This window comes from Lucilia sericata, unplaced genomic scaffold (assembly GCF_015586225.1).
Source record: "Lucilia sericata isolate MDLA Ls3-8-SP2 unplaced genomic scaffold, ASM1558622v1 Contig000347F_arrow, whole genome shotgun sequence".
In the NCBI taxonomy this organism is placed as follows: Eukaryota; Metazoa; Arthropoda; class Insecta; order Diptera; family Calliphoridae; genus Lucilia; species Lucilia sericata.
Window position 1 is genome coordinate 148,348 of NW_023994367.1, and position 19,877 is coordinate 168,224.

The window sequence follows — 19,877 nt, forward strand, 5'->3', positions numbered from 1 at the left end:
TGAACTAGAACTGAACTAGAAACTGAACTAGAACTGAACTAGAACTGAACTAGAACTGAACTAGAACTGAACGAACTGAACTAGAACTGAACTAGAACTGAACTAGAACTGAACTAGAACTGAACTAGAACTGAACTAGAACTGAACTGAACTAAACTGAACTAGAACTGAACTAGAACTGAGCTAGAACTGAAGTAGAACTAAACTAGAACTGAACTAGAACTGAACTAGAACTGAATTAGAACTTAACTAGAACTGTACTAGAATTAAACTCCCCTTTACTAACTACTCAACTGATTGGCTATTGTAACTTTAAAACTTTATACTAGTACTCTAAAGATTACAATTGCCATTCTTCCTCAATGAAATTCTTGTTATGCTATTTTCAATACTAAGACTCATATGTTGTATAGAAATAAGCTCGAATTTATGTACACAATCTCTACAACTCCCCAAACAAATACACACACACTTGAACGCACTTACACAAAAACGTGTTGTATGCATTGACTATTTGCTACTTTTAATTGTTGCTATTTGTGTAGCGTTTGCTTGCCACAATTAGAAAAATTCAAAAGCAACAGAAAGTATAAATGGAAATGAAAAGAACAAATGGAAAACTTTTAAGCCACTAGATATTTGTAATATGTGTGTGTATGTGTAAATCTGTTGCATGTCTATAAAATATTGTTAGTTTTTGAAAAAAAAGAAGGAAAAGAAAACTAAACCCTTGAACTTTTCTATTCTTTGGTTTGTTGTTTTATTTTTCTAATTTTTTATATTTAAGTCTAATATTCCATAGAGTGCTTACGTGTGAGTCTTTGCTTAATTAAAACTAATGAACAATTTTCTTTGTTCAAACATACAAGGTAACAATTTAATATGAATGTTTTTCATTCTATTTAAATTTTTTTTCTTTTGTTTTGCATTTAGCATAATACGGCACACTTATACACATGCATTCCTGCAGAAAGGATTCTTTCTGTTCCAATTGTTCTTATGCATTTATAAATGCAAATGTATTACACTTTTGTTTATAATATAGATACAAACATACACATACATATGTATATAGTATTCAAAATATATTCATGCATTTATGGTTAAAACAATTGTTTGGTTTTTTTTTCTCTTCTCATATTATATTTTCTGACCCTGATAATAACTATAGTGTACTTAGACCAAAGTGTTGGCAAATTTATTAAAACTACTGTTTCGAGTAGAGAATTGCCTTTTCTATTTGCTTGCATATAACCCTGACATTTAGATTAGCCTGGTTTAGGCATTGAATAACTGGCTCAAGTCAATTACATTATTTGTTTAATAAAAACAATAGAAAACTATACAGAAGTCTTGTATATTTATACCACAGAATAATCATTAATTTAGAACCAAAGAAAGATTAGAGGTTGCTTCTCATGTACTGTTGAGTTAATTTAAGCAATGTTGTGTGTTATCATAATTATTTGGTTAGTTTTTGCTATTAGTTTAAAGAAAATTTTTGAAAATTTTAAATAAAAATGAGAATATTAGATTGAAAAAGAATGCATAGTAAGGAATGTTCGGTGATATTAATTATGAATATGAGAATATTAATCGGTTAATTTGAGCCAATCGTCTAATAGAAACGTGGGGAAAAAGTCAGAGTGCTAAACTCGGATGTTATATATTTTTTTTGAATTTTTTACCAGATACCTACAATGTCCGAATTTTTAAATTTATAAAAGTGGAGTTTCTTGGACATTTTGTATCCTATACCACTGTAGTGGCACTGCATTTGTGCTGATGTGTGTAACATCTAAAAATATTGCTAATACACCTTAAAGTATACCAATCGGCTCAGTATACCAAATTCTGACTAGATTGAGCTATCTTCGTCTGTCTGTCTGTCTGCCTGTCTGCCTGTCTGTCTGTCTGTCTGTCTGTCTGTCTGTCTGTCTGTCTGTCTGTCTGTCCGTCTGTCCGTCCGTCTGTCCGTCTGTCTGTCTGTCCGTCCATCTGTCAGTCAGTATGTCCACAAAAACCTTGTGCGTACACTACAGATCGAAATTTTTAAGATAATTTGATGAAATTTTGACATCAATCCTAACATTAATTTATATCGATAATAAGATCATTTATTCGAGATTGAACTACTTTATCTTCTAATTTGAAATTTACCACAAAACCTTGTTTACTTCCCTTTCAGTTTTGGGCTGCCTATGTTCCTTGTGAAGCACAACATCGAGATGCAGTACAACTAACGCTAGAACAAATAGATGTTATAAAAAGATTAACGGATCGTTATTCGCCACAGCTGACAACGTGTACATCAGCTCAGGGTAAGTTATTAAAAATTAACTAAATAAATTAGTTATTTATATAAAATAACTAAAAAATTTATACTAAATTTATTTTAACCACGACAATACACAATATAAAAAACATGTATATAATTTCATTTAATATGCTTAAATCTAGTAAATATGGCACTTGCTGATTTCCTGTAAAGCCATTAATTTAATAATATAAAAATAAAAATAAAAAACTTTTCAATTATTAAACAAACTAACAACAAAATAACTACTTATAAATTATTAACAAAAGTATGCAGTACCTCAAAACTTATTCCCAAACTTTTTTTCCATATGTCTACATTTTATTACGTAGTATTTTGCGGTTTTTGCTATAAATATCTAAACAATATTTTGTTTATGTATATTTTATAACACTAAACTTTATCATACAATGTTTGGTGTACAAATAAAAATGTTTGTATATATTTCCGTCCTGGTTATATTTCAGTCATACACATTTCCGTTTAAAAATAACGAATTGAAAACATTATGGCTGCGGGAGTTTTCTACTCTACCACTATCGTATAACAATTTTTTTTTTCAAAAAAATATATATAAAAACATTCCAAAGTAATTGAATATGTAAAAGTTTATATTTTTTTGCTTGGTGTAGAAAAAAAAAATTGCATATGGGTATTGAGACACTCTGTTAGGCGATGATGAATAGGACACAAATGGTGTGTTGGGGGAAAGGTGAAGAAATAAGAATAGAAAATAAATAATATTTTTGTAGTATTTGTATAATGTGTGTCGACAATTCAGGGAAAAATGGCAGCTATAAATTTAACTAAATAGCTTTTATTTCTTGTCCTTAAATGGAAGCTGATATCAAGATGTTAAGCATATTTGCTGATAGATTTCATATTTAAGATAAATACATTAATAATTTTATAAACATTAAGGAGACACTAACAAATAACCTAGTTTTCCTCAAATGTCCTACAATATAAGCTTACATAATTCGTTATAAACCTAAAAGACCTACTTTTCATTTTGAATTCACTAAAAATTAAATCAACTTAATTTCATAACGTGTCTTTTATTTTCTTCCGGCATATCATTTTAAAATTCAACATTTTTGCTTTAGCTGTTAGTGCTTTTTTTTCGGTTTGTTTGTTTGTTGCAATTCCCAAAACACTTAACAGCTAGAAAAATGTTTCTTTATTTTTGCTGGCATGAAATATGAGTTTTCCTAAATAAAAAACTAAACGCAAATAGGCAACAAACTAAAAAAAAACACAAAAAAAACTTTTTCAACAAATATAGTTTTCCCTCGGCAACCATTTACACACACTGAACCTGGACGTTAGGCAACATCACATCACAACCCACAAAAAAAAAATAATAAATTTTTCTTCAAAAATTGTATGCCTCATATTTTCGCTTAAATTTAACTTTGAAGTCACTACATAGCTAAGAAAAAATACAAAATTTTGGCAGCTATTACAGGAAAAAAAGCACCAAAAATCACAAGAAATTTAGCAGAAAACACGATAACAAGAAAACGTCTTTTACTACTACAACTACTTGCAACATCAGCAATTTTCATTTGGCTGTGGAGTAAAGAAAACAAACTAAAATTGTTGAAAATTTATTTACAATTCAAACAAACAAGAATAACATAACACTCAACAGTTTTTTACCTTGTGCTATATTATTCTATTTTTGTTTAGTTTTTTTTTTTTTGCAAGCTTTTCTTGTTTTCTTAACGCAATTTTATTATATATTTTGTTATTCTTTCTACTTTCTTTCACTCAATCCTCACCTAGTTTTAGTTGCAAAAGAATGAAATCAAAAACACACAACTGCTGTGCAAAAACAAAAAAAAATGTTAAAACAAACACAAGTATGGCAAATGTTTGTGTTACTTCTTGTTGAAACATCTGAACTATTGCAAGACTAACAGAAACATTTTTGTATCGAAATGCATTTTTTGCCATTTGCTAAACAATACCAAAAAAATGCTATAGAAATAAGTGAAAGAGAGATGGTTAGAGAAATATGACCGGATGGTTCTACGTACACCATTTTCCAAACTATTTAGCTTGAAAATCTATAGTCATAAATATGGTATGTAATCAGAGTCTATAGTCTGGACTACTGCTGGACTATAGTCTACATTACACCGTATATTCTGTGGACCATAGTCAGGACTATCTGTAGTCTGAACAATAGTCCATAGTCAGCAATATAGTCTGTAGTTAGGACTATAGACTATAGTCAGCAATATAGTCTATAGTCAGGACTATGGTCCATAGTCAGGACCATAGTCTATTGTCAGGACTATGGTTTATAGTCTGGACTATAGCCTATAGTCTGGACTATAGTCAATATAGCATATAGTCTTATCTATAATCTGGAACAGAGTCCCGAGAATAGTCTATACTCTGGACAATAGTCTATATTCTGGACTATAACTTTGACTATATATATAGTTCATAGTCTAGACTATAAACTATAGTCTAGACTATAGTCAGGGCCATAGTCTATAGTCTGAACTATAGTCTATAGTGTGGACTACAGTCTATAGTCCGAAATATAGTCTATAGTCAGGATTATAGTCTATATTCAGGACCATAGCCTATAGTCTAGACAATAGTCTATAGTCTGGACTATAGCCTATATTTCATAGTCTGGACTATAGTCTATAGACTAGACTATTATCTATAGTCTGGACTATAGCCTATAGTTCATAGTCTGGACTATTGTCTATAGTCAGTCTGGAGTATAGTCTATAGTATGGACTACAGTCTATAGTCCAGAATATAGTCTATAGTCAGGGCTATAGTCTATAGTCTGGACAATAGTCTTTGGTCTATAATCTGGACTATGGTCTATAGACTGGACTATAGTCTATATTCTGCAATATAGTCTATAGTCTGGACTATAATCTATGGTCTGGATTATAGTCTTTAGTCTAAACTATAGTCTACTATAGACAATAGTCTGGACTAGGTATAATCTGTAGTCTAGATTACAGTTTGCAATCTTGAAAATAGTCTTTAGTCTGTACTAAAGACTGTACTATAGTCTATAGTCGGGACTATAGTTCATATTTTGAACTGTAGCCTCGATTAAGTCTATAGCCTAGACTAAAACCTTTAGTCTATAATCTGAACTACAGTCGACAATAGTCTTTATTCTCGACTATTGTCTATATTCTGGACTTTAGTCTATATTCTGGACTGTAGTTTGGAGTATATTCTTTAGACTGGACTATAGTTTAGAATCTGAACTATAATCTGGACTATAGTCTATTGCCTGGGGTATAGTCTTTAGTCTGGATTACAGTCTGTAATCTGGACTTTTGTCTATAGACTGAACCATAATTTGGACTATTGTCTAAAGTTTAGTCTAGAATAGAATCTACAGTCTATATATTCATACTATAGTAGTATATTTTGAAGTATAGAATATAGTCTATAGAAGTTTCTAGTCTAAACAATAGCCTATAGTCGAAACTATAGATGGGAATATAATCTGGACTATGTCCAAACTATAGCCTGTACTACCCCTGAAGTCTTGATAATTTGGACTACATTCTGAACTATAAACTTTAATGTGGACTATAGTCTGAACTAAAAACTATAATATGGACTGTGGTCCGAACTATATAAGTAAATAATTCACTTTGTTTTTAATACTCTTGTACTTTCTCTAACCTCTGTATTTGTACATGTTTTTTTTTCAATTTGTTAGTGTTAGTTAGCACTTAGCAAAGAAAATATTTAAGTACAATATATTTTTTTATTTATAAAAATATTTTTCAAAACTTTGTTGTTGTGTCACTATACAAAACAAAAAATGAACTACAAAAACTCTAATATTCACTTAAATATCAGAATTATGAGTTTGTGTTTGAGTTTTAAATTTTTCTCTAATTCCATATGCTTGACTAAGAAAAACTATAATTCCTTTGCCATATTTTTTTTATTTATTCTCCGAAACATTAAGCCTTAGTAAAAAATATGTAAGAAAAAAACTAAATTATAAAATAAAAAAAGTTTAGTTTTTTACATATTTAGTTGGTAGTTATTCTAAACTTTTGACTCTTAGTCGTAATACTTGTTGTACGTTTAATATTTTTCCCCTTTTATAAGTATTTCATTTGAATTCTCTTTATTTGCTTGAGCTCCTTTTTTACCTGCAGTTGGTGCTAAAAACAAGTATTCGAGTGTATTCGGTATTCTCTATAAATGCGTTGTATTTTAAAAATTTTTAGTTGTAATTTTTTTTTTATAGGTCGAAAGTTTTTACCACTTCCTACAGACTTCCACACACATAAACCATAAGTGTAGAAAAGTTAAGAATATTTTTTTTGCTTTGCTCTGCTACTAGTAAAAATTCTGTTAAAAAATTGTTTAAAGTCATAAAGGTGAATATAGGAGAGAGAATACCAAAAGGAAATAAATATATATACACACACACACATAGACTAAAAGGAAGTTGGCGAAAAAAAACTGGGCAAATAAAGTTGATTATTTAATATGCCGGTTCTTGCTGTTTATAAGCCAGAAAGATTTAAAAGTTATTTTTGTTTGAAGAAAGTACTACAACAACTAAAAGAAAATAAGTAGAATTCGTTTTTTTTTTAATAGTGGGTCATAAAATGCGTTTAATACTTGCCCCGTTTATTTAATAAATTTTCTATTTTTATGTGAAAAGTAGAGAAAATGTTATATATTTTGTTAGCTATAGTAGTAAAAAAGCGGTTATGACTTTTTTGTTGAATATATTGTGAGAAAGTTTTTTAATAATGAATGTTCGGCTATACATGCTAAAGGATGGACTGACTATACATATGTGTGTTACTTATATGTATTAGATAATATGGTTTATTTCAAAAATTTATGAAATATTTGGAGGTGCTATTAGCAATTTTAATAGAAATAAGTAATAAATTACAGTTTGTTATACTCAATAACCCAGCAAAAACATGGTAATGATTTGTACTTAACAACTTACATACCGTCTGCATTACTTCGAATGAGTCTATTAATAACTAACAAATGATATATTATGTAAGTACTTACTTTCAGCCTTGACATATTGTTTTCGAATTTAGTTTTTAACACAAAAGATAAATTTTTTGTGAAAACTTATAAAAGAGGCAGTGGGCGTAGGTATACAAAACTGCTTACTGTACTGAAACTAAACTACTTACTTAACTCCCTCTTAGTAGTAAGTACTTACCTTACTCGCGAGCATGGTAAGTACTTGCCTCCAATGTCATCCCCATGTTAAAATAATGACTTAAAATGCTATTGTGGAAGTAAATTTAAGCATTTTAACCTTTTTGCTGGGTATGTAAAGGATGTGAACAAAAGACCCTTAACTTTGGAAGATTTTATATAAAAGCTGTGAATAACCAGAAGATACAAATGTGATCAGATACTTTGGGATACTTTATTGTATGATTTTTATCACTTTCCAATGAATTTCCTCACCTTCCGATTTTCTTTTAAATTTTCAAAGGAATTTCAAAAATTATTCAAGAAAAACTCAATTATTTAATTGCAAAAAATCACAATTCTAATCTCCCCCACTTCCTTAAAATCTTATTTTGATTTTCTAATTAACTGCTTTAATTTTCCAATAGAATAAAACAGAATATTCTTTTAGTGCATGTTAACATGCAATCAATCGATAACAATTCTTAAATACAACGTGTCAACTGCATTTTTGTATTCAACTCTTAAAGTTCGAAAAAATTTCCACTCATTTGCTTTTGTTTATACTCTGTCAAATACTATGTAAAAGGTATTGAGTTTTCAATTTGATTCCATACCATTAAAACATCAAACTTTGAAATGTTTGTCTTGTAGGGGAATGCAAGAAATATCTAGAACTTTAGTTGCGAGATGAAAAGTTGGAAAAAAAATATAAAAAGTAAATATTTAAATGTCATGATTTGAAGTTGTAAAAAGTCTTTAAAAGTCCTGAATTCGGCAATGTGTACTTTTAGTTTGAAAGAAAGTGTCAGGTGTAATTTCATCAATTTTTTACATTGTTGTTAGAATAGCATATTAAATCTTTTCTGAAGAAATATGAGAATGAAACAAAACATTGAAACAAAATGAAAAATGCCACATTTAAAGTAAAGCTACTTAATGTCTTGAAGAATAAGAAAAAAAATATAAGTGGGGAAGTGTAGTCAGGAATAACCGACCATACATATCATACATGACCCAATAAGAGGTCCTATAATAGAAAGCATACTATAGACTGATCTTTACGACCCATACATATCATACATCCTGGGGCCCAATATGGGATGCTACAATGGAAAGCATACTATAGACTGATTCTTACGAAATTTGTTTATATCTAATTTTATCAAAATTACGGCATCAAGGCCTTATAAGGGCTTTAAACAATAATGACTCAGGATCAATTATAGATCGAACTCTACGGAATTAAACAGACTTTCATGTGTTATCGATAAAATTTCCTTCTTTGTCCAGGAATGTTTCAATTTTAGATATGGTCTGAAGATTGTCAATCATTTCGCAACTGGACTGCAATTGCCATAGATTAAATAGCGCAAGTGCTTGTACATGGACCAGTGAGAGCAATGTAAAAAAATCCCACCTAGGTGTTCTTTTCAAAACACAAAGTAGAGGTCAGTCTTTAGTAGCTTACTTATCCTATGATTCAAAAAGATCACCGTGTGCTTTTGCCGTCAAGGCAGTTGATCACGTAAAGATCTCCAGGAATTTGTCAATATAAATATTAAAAACAAACAGGGTTGGACTAGCTGTACTAAACTTACCTCCAAGTAAATATTTATCACATATGGCACAGTGCTTCGTAAAACTAGCAAGTCACCGATGCACAGTGGCTCGCTTTTGCAAAGCCATATCGAAATGAAACTTTGCACGTTTATAGATTACATCAACATAAACGGCCATATAAAAAATGGCCAAAATCTATTAAATGGGCGTGGCATAACAGTAAACAATACATATATTTATACCCTATACCACTTTAGTGGGGAGGGTATATTGGGTTTATGCTGATGTTTGTAACGCATAATAATATTGGTCCTATACCCACCCCAAAGTACACCAAACGGCTTAGAATCATTTTCTGAGTCGATTTAAACCTTGTAATCAAACTGCAGGTCGCAATTTTGAAGATAATTGAATGAAATTTTGTATCGGAGACAAAGCCTATTGAAAATGGTTAACACCGGTCCATTTTCTTACCTAGCCCTAATCAAACTACAGGTCTTAATTTTGAAGATAATTCAATGAAATTTTAGCAGATGATCTTCTATGGTACCGGAGACGAAGCCTATTGAAAATAGTTAACATCGGTCCATTATTTCACCTAGCCCCCATACAACTGAAGCCGGCGAATAGGAATTTTAAGTTCATAATTATGTTTAATATACTCGTATCTCGACAAAAAGTTGGAAAACCAAGTTCTATACTCTCATGAATTTTATAATTATAGGGCCTCATTTGACTATGTAACAGGTGTAGGGTATCATATGGTCGGCTTCGCCCGACTATAATTTCTTACTTGTTTTATGTTATACTGTGTTCAATGTGCTTGTCTAATCTGTAGAAGTTTCTGATATATGGAATTTCTATTATAGGAGGCCACGTCCACTACTGTTGGTCTGACCATTTTGGTCCAAAATATTTAAATGGATGGTAATGTTACTCATTTCAAGGTTCCATTTCTTATAGTTATTCATTTATACAAAACAATTTTGTTTCTTTATGTGGGAGGTGCCACACCCAATGCTCATGTTACTCATATTTTTGTTCTAAATATTTCACAAAATTGTTTGGGAACCTTAACTGTTATAATTTCTGAGAAAAACGAATGTTGGATTTTACATTTTGTAGGAGTGCCACCTTCTGCCCAAATTAAATTTCAGAACAAAAAGTGGGCTATAACGAGTTACAGATATGTATATAGAAAATATTTATATGCAAAACATTTCTTTACGATCATCTCTTAAAGAAATTAGTCAATTTTCTTAACATTAGAATTTTAAACAATATTATCATCACAAAATTTTAAACTATGAAATCGTACCATAACTATAGATCACCCACAACTTGTTAGTGAATTCCTGTTTATTCTTGGCAAATGCTAAACAAAATGGGTAGCACACTTTCATTTTTTTCTTTCTTTCTCTCTGCTACGGTTTATTACTTCAAGTGGTATTTTCAAGGATTTCCATTTCTCAACTAAGAATGCAATATGCACACAAAAATATAAACATATACCTAAGCACAGCCATATACAAATAATATTGAAAAATATTTTCATTTTCTTATTTGCAGCCATGTATTAGAATCTTAAATAGTATGAAAGAATTGACGGGAAATTATAAAAAAAAAAGAAAAAAATCGAAGAAACTACAAGAGAAAAATAAAAAGAAAACAAACAACATTTACTAGGAAATGAAATGAATTTCCTGTACCAGTTTTTCTCTAACATTCTTGTTTCCCCTATTTTTAGAATCTTAGAAAGTTGCTGCGAGTTTATATGAGTTTGTGTGGGTGCAGTCGTAAATGCAGTAAACAGTGTACTATGTATGTTTTTCTGTTGAACAAATAAAAATGAACAAGCAAAAAAAAAATAAGAAAAATTGTGAAATAAAAGATTTTAACATGTAGTTTCTAACGAACAATACATAATTTTCTGCATCAATACAAATTGAAGCTTAGGTGTACATATTTTATTTTCTCTACAAATGCTTTATATTTACTTTTACTTATTGGCAACTGAAAGAAAAAATAATAATAAAACTATTTACGTATTTTGTATACTAGAATAATTGTAGTTACACATATTTATATAAAAATTCGTTTTCTTAGAAGAAAACTCTTACTATTCCTAATGTAAATATTTATTTAAAGGTATACTAAGATATATTATTTATCATGTTTTTTGTCTATTTAAATACTTAGTTTATTACATCTTCATGTATCTTTCTTTATCTATAGTCTAGTCTATAGTCTAGTCTATAGTCTAGTCTATAGTCTAGTCTATAGTCTAGTCTATAGTCTAGTCTATAGTCTAGTCTATAGTCTAGTCTATAGTCTAGTCTATAGTCTAGTCTATAGTCTAGTCTATAGTCTAGTCTATAGTCTAGTCTATAGTCTAGTCTATAGTCTAGTCTATAGTCTAGTCTATAGTCTAGTCTATAGTCTAGTCTATAGTCTAGTCTATAGTCTAGTCTATAGTCTAGTCTATAGTCTAGTCTAGTCTAGTCTATAGTCTAGTCTATAGTCTAGTCTATAGTCTAGTCTATAGTCTAGTCTATAGTCTAGTCTATAGTCTAGTCTATAGTCTAGTCTATAGTCTAGTCTATAGTCTAGTCTATAGTCTAGTCTATAGTCTAGTCTATAGTCTAGTCTATAGCTAGTCTATAGTCTAGTCTATAGTCTAGTCTATAGTCTAGTCTATAGTCTAGTCTATAGTCTAGTCTATAGTCTAGTCTATAGTCTATGAATTAAATCATATTTAAGTTTTAAAATCATATAAATATACATATCAAAATATATTCAAAGAAATTCCTAAACAAAATATGGGTGTGTTCATAAAATATAAAAAAAATATTATAAATTATATAAATTTTTAGTTTATATCAGCATTGTTTTCCAATTCACAACCCAAATACAATAAAAGAAAAAATATGCCAAATATTAAATAAATCAAAATAAATTCGAACAAAAAGATATTTACAAATAACAGCAAACCATAAAAAGGACAAAAAAGCAAACTACAAAACATAGTTTTATCACAAACTTGTAGTTATATTTATGAGATAAAATTCACATACACACAATAAATAGCAACAAAAACAACAACAACAACAATAATAATAGAAACTCAATTTCCTGAATGTTCCTTTAAAAAATATATATTTTTCTTTTTTTCTATATTTTCTATGTCTGCCATTCAACATACTACCACTTTAACCCACGTTGTCGTACAGACATTATTGAGGCCCATAAAAATCATCAATTGTGTTCATTAACGGGCGTTGAGGGCGGCCATTCATTGGGTGGCTCGTTGGCTGTACTAAGAACGTTGTACGCCATAGGTGTTCGTTATATGACACTAACATCTACTTGTCATACACCCTGGGCCGATTCCAGTTATGCGGATGCTCCAACATACAATGTTAAACATGGTGGTTTAACGATATTTGGCAAGGTAAGTACTTGTTAATAACAACAAAATACGTTCATACTTATGTTTGGCCATATTTCCATTTTATTGATGAAGCCAAAGATGGATGGATGGATGAACAAATAAATGAGTAATCATTTTTCATTCATTGGTTAGGGTTGATGGTAGTAGTAATTATAATAGGTAAAGGAAAAAATATGTAATGTATTGAGTTAAAAAGTATGGAATTAGGTGCTGCAATTAAGGCTCTTTATTACGTCCGAAATTACATAAAGATTTTTTTTACAAAATTCAGATTTCAAATTCTATATAAACATTATATATCAGAGGATAGCTAACTTACTTTTAAGAAATAAAAAAATATTAATGGGAAACTTCTTTAATGAAATTGTATAGTTCTACAAAATGTTTCGAAAATTCAGTGATGTCTTTTAAACGATTCTTTTAACTAAAAGTGTTGTTAATCTGGTTAAAAAAGTAAAATTAAAAATGTGATTTTTGTTTCTATGACTAAAGCAATATATAGTAGCATGATAATTTCAACAAGTCCATTTTCGATTTAATATTACACTCTTGCAAACTGTTCTATGCTCAAAACTAAATATAGCTAGTACGAGCATAAAAATAGATCAAAACGAAAAATGAGAGCAAATAATCGTATGCCTTAAAGTATGCTAACTTTCTTATATGTAGTGGTGCAAAAAACTTAATATCAAAATTATTGTATAGGTACATACATATTTCTTGGATTTATTTCCAATTATGTATTTGAATATTATAAATCAAGAAAGGAATCAATACCTTTAAATTGTTAACCACAAAATCAAGTTAATGTTATCCCTGTATAATGGTTGATGACAAGATGCGTAAAACGTATTGACCAATACGATATTTTTGGTCATTTGTATATAAAGGGTTTTAAATAACAATACTTTACAGTGTGCAGTTATTGTACATCTAGAAATTCTATTAATATTATGGCAAACAAGAAAATTATACATTCACTGAATTTTGATTGTTTACTTGCATAATGAATACTTGTTAACAAGTAAGTACCTACACAGGGGTATATTTGCGAGGGTTAACTGAAATGTTTTCTAAGTTTAATTAAAAGAAATATTCAATCAATCAACAAATCAATCATAGTGCATATATCATTATCATTGGTCCATAGCTGATGTGTTAATTTTATGTTTTGAAATAGTACTAAATTATTTTTTGGCGTTTTTATCTATTTCTAGTTTACAGACTTGTCTACGGATTAGTATTTTGACTAGTTTGTTAACTAGCCTATTTTATGGTCTCTTAACTAGTATATTGTCTAGTCTATTGACTAGTCTATTCTTCAGTCTATTCAGACTAGTCTTTTACCTTATCTATTGACCAATCTATTGTCTAGTCTATGGAATAGTCTCTAAACAAGTCTTTTGGCTTGCCTATGAACTATTCAATTGACTGGTCTATTATTCAGTATATATACCTACTAGGTTATTGACTATTCTATGGAATAGTCAACGGACTAATATATAGACTAGTCTTTTCTCTAGTCTATTGTCCAATCTATAGACCAGTCTATTGTCTAGTCCCTTGTCTTGTATATTGACTAGTCTTTAAACTAGTCTATGAACCTGCCTATTGGCTAGTATATTGTCTAGTCTATGGACTAGTCTGTTGATTGGTCTACCGATTAGTCTATTCTCTAGTCCATTGACTAATCTATTCTCTAGTCCATTGATTTTCCTCTTGCCTTATATATTGACTAGTCTATTGTCTGCTCTATTGACTAGTCAATGCTCCAGGCTAGACTAGTCTAGTCTATTGACTAGTCTATGGAATTTTCTTTAAACTAGTCTTTGACTAGTCTATGAACCTACATATTGACTAGTATTGTCTAGTCTATTGTAGAGTTTATTGAAGTTTATAGAAGTCTATTGACCAGTAAATGGACTAGTCTGTTGTCTGCTCTATCGATTTGTCTATTCTCTAGTCCATTGACTAGCCTCTTTCCTTATATATTGGCTAGTCTATTGACTAGTCAATTCTCCAGTCTAGACTAGTCTAGTCCATTGTCTAGTCTATTGTCTATTGAATGTTCTTTAAACTAGTCTTTGAACCTAAATATTGACTAGTCTATTGTCCAGTTTATTGACTAGTATGTTCTTTAGTCCATTAACCACTTTATTGTCTAGTCTATTATCTAGTCTATTGACTAGTCTGTTGTCTAGTCTGTTGACTAGTCTGTTAACTATTATATTCTTTAGTCCATTGACTAGCCTTTTGCTTTATATATTAACCAGTCTATAGCTTAGTCTATTAGATAGGACTATTGTCCTATCCTGTATATATAGTATTTTGACTAATCAATGGAATAGTGATTTGACTAATCAATGGTATAATGTTTAGACTAGTCTTTGGACAAGTGCTTTTGTTAGTGAATTGGCTAGTCTAATGTATGGACTAGTTTTTGACTAATATATAGACTAGTCTTTTGACTAGAAGTAGTCTATAAACTGAAATTCTGACTAGTCTTGACAATAGCCTATTGATCCAGTATCGTTCTGATAAATTAATCTTTTCGATCCAAAACATTACTGTACTCATAAATAGTTAATATAATAGATGTTTCTTCATTAATCTTTAGAAGACATTTTCCAGCTGACTTCGCACATATACGTAGTTACGCAAGAGAGAACTATGTAAATATGTATATAACAAATGTAGTTGCAATAGATGGTACTATTCATTATAATGATGACGTTGATGATAATTACGAAAGTTATAATCATATCGAGTGCGATATTATAGTAAACATATGCGGAAATTATTATGTTGTTTTTGTTGTTTTTAATACTAACTACTATGACTATTGCAGCTGTTTTTGCTCTAGCATTAGCAGCAATCTATAAGTTTCGTTATAATTGTGGAACCAAAAATACATACAAAATATTTTAATGTGTTAATATGTGTGTATGTGGCGACATTTTTGTTGTAGTGTATGCATGTGTATATGTACTATACCTACTATATGTGTTAATGACAAATTGACAGGTATTTACTTAAAAGTTATTTTTGATCGAATACAAACTGCAGACAAGTGCATAATTTATGAATAGCAAGCATCCCACACCCAGGCTGCCAGGCTCCATTAAATACAATACACCACATTCCATTTTATTTCATTCTATTTCATTTTGTACTCTATGAAGAAGAAAGAAGAACTTTAATTGAGTATTTTGTATTCCATTTAATTTAATATGTCTATGTTGTTTAATATACCTTTACCAAACAACCCTCTAACCAACCAACCAAAAGAAAACTGATGAGCTGCAGTCAGTTTATATTGACTAAATAGAATTTTAGCCAAACTAATTAGTAGTTGCATGTTGAATATGTATGTATGTGCACATTTAGTGACACAGTTTAAACTTCAATTAAATTACATTTCTGTCGGCATGAAATATTTATGCACTTGCAGTTAATAAGAAAAAGGAATTTGTAGTTTTGGTTGGCAAATATTGTTAGTCCAATTTTACTTGGAACTAGTGTATTGGAAATTTTCGGTTTTGTTGACAACAATTGTAAAATAATTACTCTCTCTCTGTGTGCTAGAAAGTTATATGAAATTGTTTTAAAATCAAATAAATATATTCGTCCTACTTTATAAATGTTTGGTAAGAGTATTTGACTTTGTTTGGTTTATTAAAATGATGCGGTTGATATTGCAAATAATTGCTTTTGTTGAACATATATAATACGTAATTCTATTTACTAAATTTTCTTCAAATTATTTACTGCTTATTGAATATTAACAGGTAGTGGTTTGCAGTACTGCAATTCAATAATATTATTAGTATTATTTAACAATATGCATAAGAAATATGAACGACAGAAAACTACAATTGCTAAAATTAATATTACAAAATATACAAATATATTATTTATGTATGTGTGCCCCAGTTTCAAAATGTAATAAGTTTTCTAAATTAATTTATTGCTTATTGAATATTTACTGTTAGAGATTTGAAGTACTGAGATGTCATTTTCATAATAATATAAATTAGATTTGGAAATGGAGTTCTATATCTAGACTTATATTAATGCAGTATTATGTAGTAATAAATAAACATAAAATTTGAAATAACGATTGATTTTAATGTTTAATATATAAAAGTTAAAAAATTGTATAATATGTAAATTTTTTAAACTATACTCAAAGTAGATAATTTTCATTTTTAAGAACCAGATTTTGTTTGTAGGTAAATAATCGAAAAAGAAACATTAATAATATTAAACAAGTAAGAAATTATAGACGGGCGAGGCCGACCATATAATACCCTACACCTTTGACAAAAATATAATGTGATTTATTTGCCATAATAAAGCATTTAAATTGAATTGTACCTTGCCTCAGATATACATACTTAAGCCGTTTATTGTTGAATAAAATTGTGGACATTTAAGTGAAATTTTGATGGGGGCTAGGGTCATATGAGGACCTATTATTATGGAATTAGTGAGGGTCATCAAATCTTGTATAGAACTTGGTTTTTGCAGCTTTTTGTCGAGATATGAGTATATTAAACATAATTATGAACTTAAAAGCCCTATTCGGGGGTTCAGTTGTATGGGGGCTAGGTGAAATAATGGACCGATATTAACCATTTTCAATAGGCTTCGTTTACGGTACCATAAAAGATCATGTGCCAAATTTCATTGAATTATCTCCAAAATTGCGACTTTTAGTTTGATTACAAGGTTTACAAGCCCTATTGGGGGGTTCAGTTGTATGGGGGCTAGGTGAAATAATGGAACGATCTTAACAATTTTCAATAGGCTTCGTCCCTGGGACAATAGAAGATCATGTACCAAATTTCATTGAATTATCTTCAAAATTGCTACCTGTAGTTTGATTACAAGGTTTACATGGACGGACGGACAGACGGACGGACATGGCTAAATCGACTCAGAAAATGATTCTGAGCCGATTGGTATACATTAAGGTGGGTATAGGACCAATATTATTGTGCGTTACAAACATCAGCACAAACACAATATACCCTCCCCACTAAAGTGGTGTAGGGTATAATGAAGCCAAACTTAGAAAACTTCCTTATGAGGAATTATAGCATTTTTATACATACAAGTATTTGATATAATAAAGACTTGGCGATTAAGCATTGATAGATCGAAAGTACTTAGTGTATTGCTCAAGCACTATTTACAAAAAACTTCATATCTCTGAATGTGTTGCTTTCCAAGAAAAAAACCAATAAATAAAGATAATAGGACGCAGTAAACTGTATTTCCGATAGGGATAAAGATTCCTAAAAATTACATTTTTTACAATTGTGGTATAGGATCCACATTTCTTTCGATTGTGGAAAAATACTTTAGGAATACATAAGAAACAAATGTGGGTATATAAAGCTTCTTCCAGTTTTGGGATCTTTTCGCCAAAAAAAACTGCAAACACCTAAAAGTTTTCGAAATTATAACTTCGGTTATTTGTATGAAGTTTTTTCTGTGATTGTTATTTTTGTTAACTAATGCCCAATATTCTAAAACGAATTTTTCAAATGCCTATAACTCGAAAATTATAAGTAATAATGCTACCCTGGTATGGTCAACTATAAGTACTCCCAGATTTGTGAACATATATTTCTGGTCTTTTGCACTTTTAGGATGGTTCACCGTTGTTTGATTCGTTGACGACTATGAGGGTTCAACCGTTGTCGTTTGGCTTTGTTTTCTGTTGCCTGTGCCAATTGCAACCGGTGGAGTCCTTTTTGTAACCGAGCTTCGAGCAAATGGGTTTTCTGTAGGTACATCTGCAGTTTCGGACGAACTACTCAGAGTGTCATCATTTTCCACCTTTTCTCCGTTGTTATTGTTGTTGTTGATTTTGCAAGAGCTGTGTATCGACGACAGGGGCCTGGTTTCTCACCACCCTTCCGCCGGCAAATGTGTTATTAACTCCCTGCACCGTAACTTTACTTTCATTTTTCTGGCTTTGCTTTGTGGCTTTTCTGTTGTGGTTCCTACCTATAGCGTTTTATATCTAACCACCAGGAGAGGGAACAACCGATTCTAACATGAATGCAGACGATGACCAGGGAGCTGCCCACTATGGAACAAATGCTTCTGGACATCCTTGCGGGATATACCTATTTAAATGGCAGCATCTATTCGCCACGACATACATCCGTTTTCAAACTTTTGTACCGTTATTTAGCACACGTGCGGTCTTAGCCAGGACCCCTGGCCCCTAGTCTGCCGGGGACACAACCTATAAAATTATACCACGGGAACTGGTAGCCCATAGTATAGAGTTTCAGACTTTCTCTTGTCCCTATTATTGAAGAGGTTCCTTCGGTGTCCACATGGTGGCTGTTTTTTAAACTCAAAATCGTGGGAAGATAATGTTTGTTAAAAGAGTGATACACGGTAAATCTATAATTTGGGATGATTTCGAATGGAGCTAGCGTTGGGAATGAGTTGGTGTATATCATACGGGACCTAGAGTGAGTGTATCAGTTTTTTTCTCAATTAGTGTGTCGGATGAATGAGAAATGTGCTGGGTTGAATGGTGGATGGATGGATGTAAAGTATCTTATACAAGTGATGCCACAGAATATTCCTTCTTTGTCACTGTATGTTAAGCGTTTACTCTGTTCATACTAGAGATTAGATAGCTTAAATACTTGAGCAAAGTGCTTGTTCATGGCCAAGCGGAACCACTTACAAAAATTGCCACCTTCGTGTTCTTTACGAGGAGAGTTGGGTCGTCTCAATCTCATTATGTGGTTAATAAAGTACAACCATAAAATAGGCCGTTTGTCAGGTATTTACGTCAAGAACTCTATATAGAATCATCCAAATTCCTAAAATTATCAAAATGTTTTCTTAAAACTGACATTATAAGCATTCGGTTAAACTATATACGCTTCGTGAAAAGCAGATTATCGGTATTAATTTTATCATTCAATAGAGTATAACAGTTTGGTTTAATGTATGTACTATATTGTAAAGCTATGTATGGTTGTCAGATCTTACAACGTTGGCAGAAAAATTTTCAGAAAATGTTGAACAATCGTGTGAACTTATAATTTTTGTTTTGAAACGTTATTAGAAAAAGCTTTTCTAACAATGTTGCAACACATAAATTGTAAGTTGACAAGGTTGTTAGACATTTTCTGAACATATTTCTGACAACATTGTAAGATCTGTATACATAGCTTAACTTTCTTCTGAATATTTCGAAAAAGACAAATTTTAGACTATGTATCATTAAAAGGAGCAAGAGAAAAATGCATTTAAAAAAAATCAAAACAAAAATCAGTTTCTTTTTATAACCCCAAAATTTCTTCCTCAAAAACCCCA

The 19,877-nt window shown here is 30.6% G+C and overlaps 1 protein-coding gene across 1 annotated transcript in view; it reads left to right on the forward strand.

The window, feature by feature from the left end:
- LOC119603930 (putative uncharacterized protein DDB_G0277255) overlaps positions 1-19,877 on the forward strand; it is a 284,661-nt gene that overhangs the window by 144,477 nt on the left and 120,307 nt on the right. Inside the window, 2 exon segments of the mRNA XM_037956229.1 lie at positions 2,189-2,321; positions 12,301-12,521. Of these exon segments, the coding sequence (XP_037812157.1) occupies positions 2,189-2,321; positions 12,301-12,521 (354 nt within the window).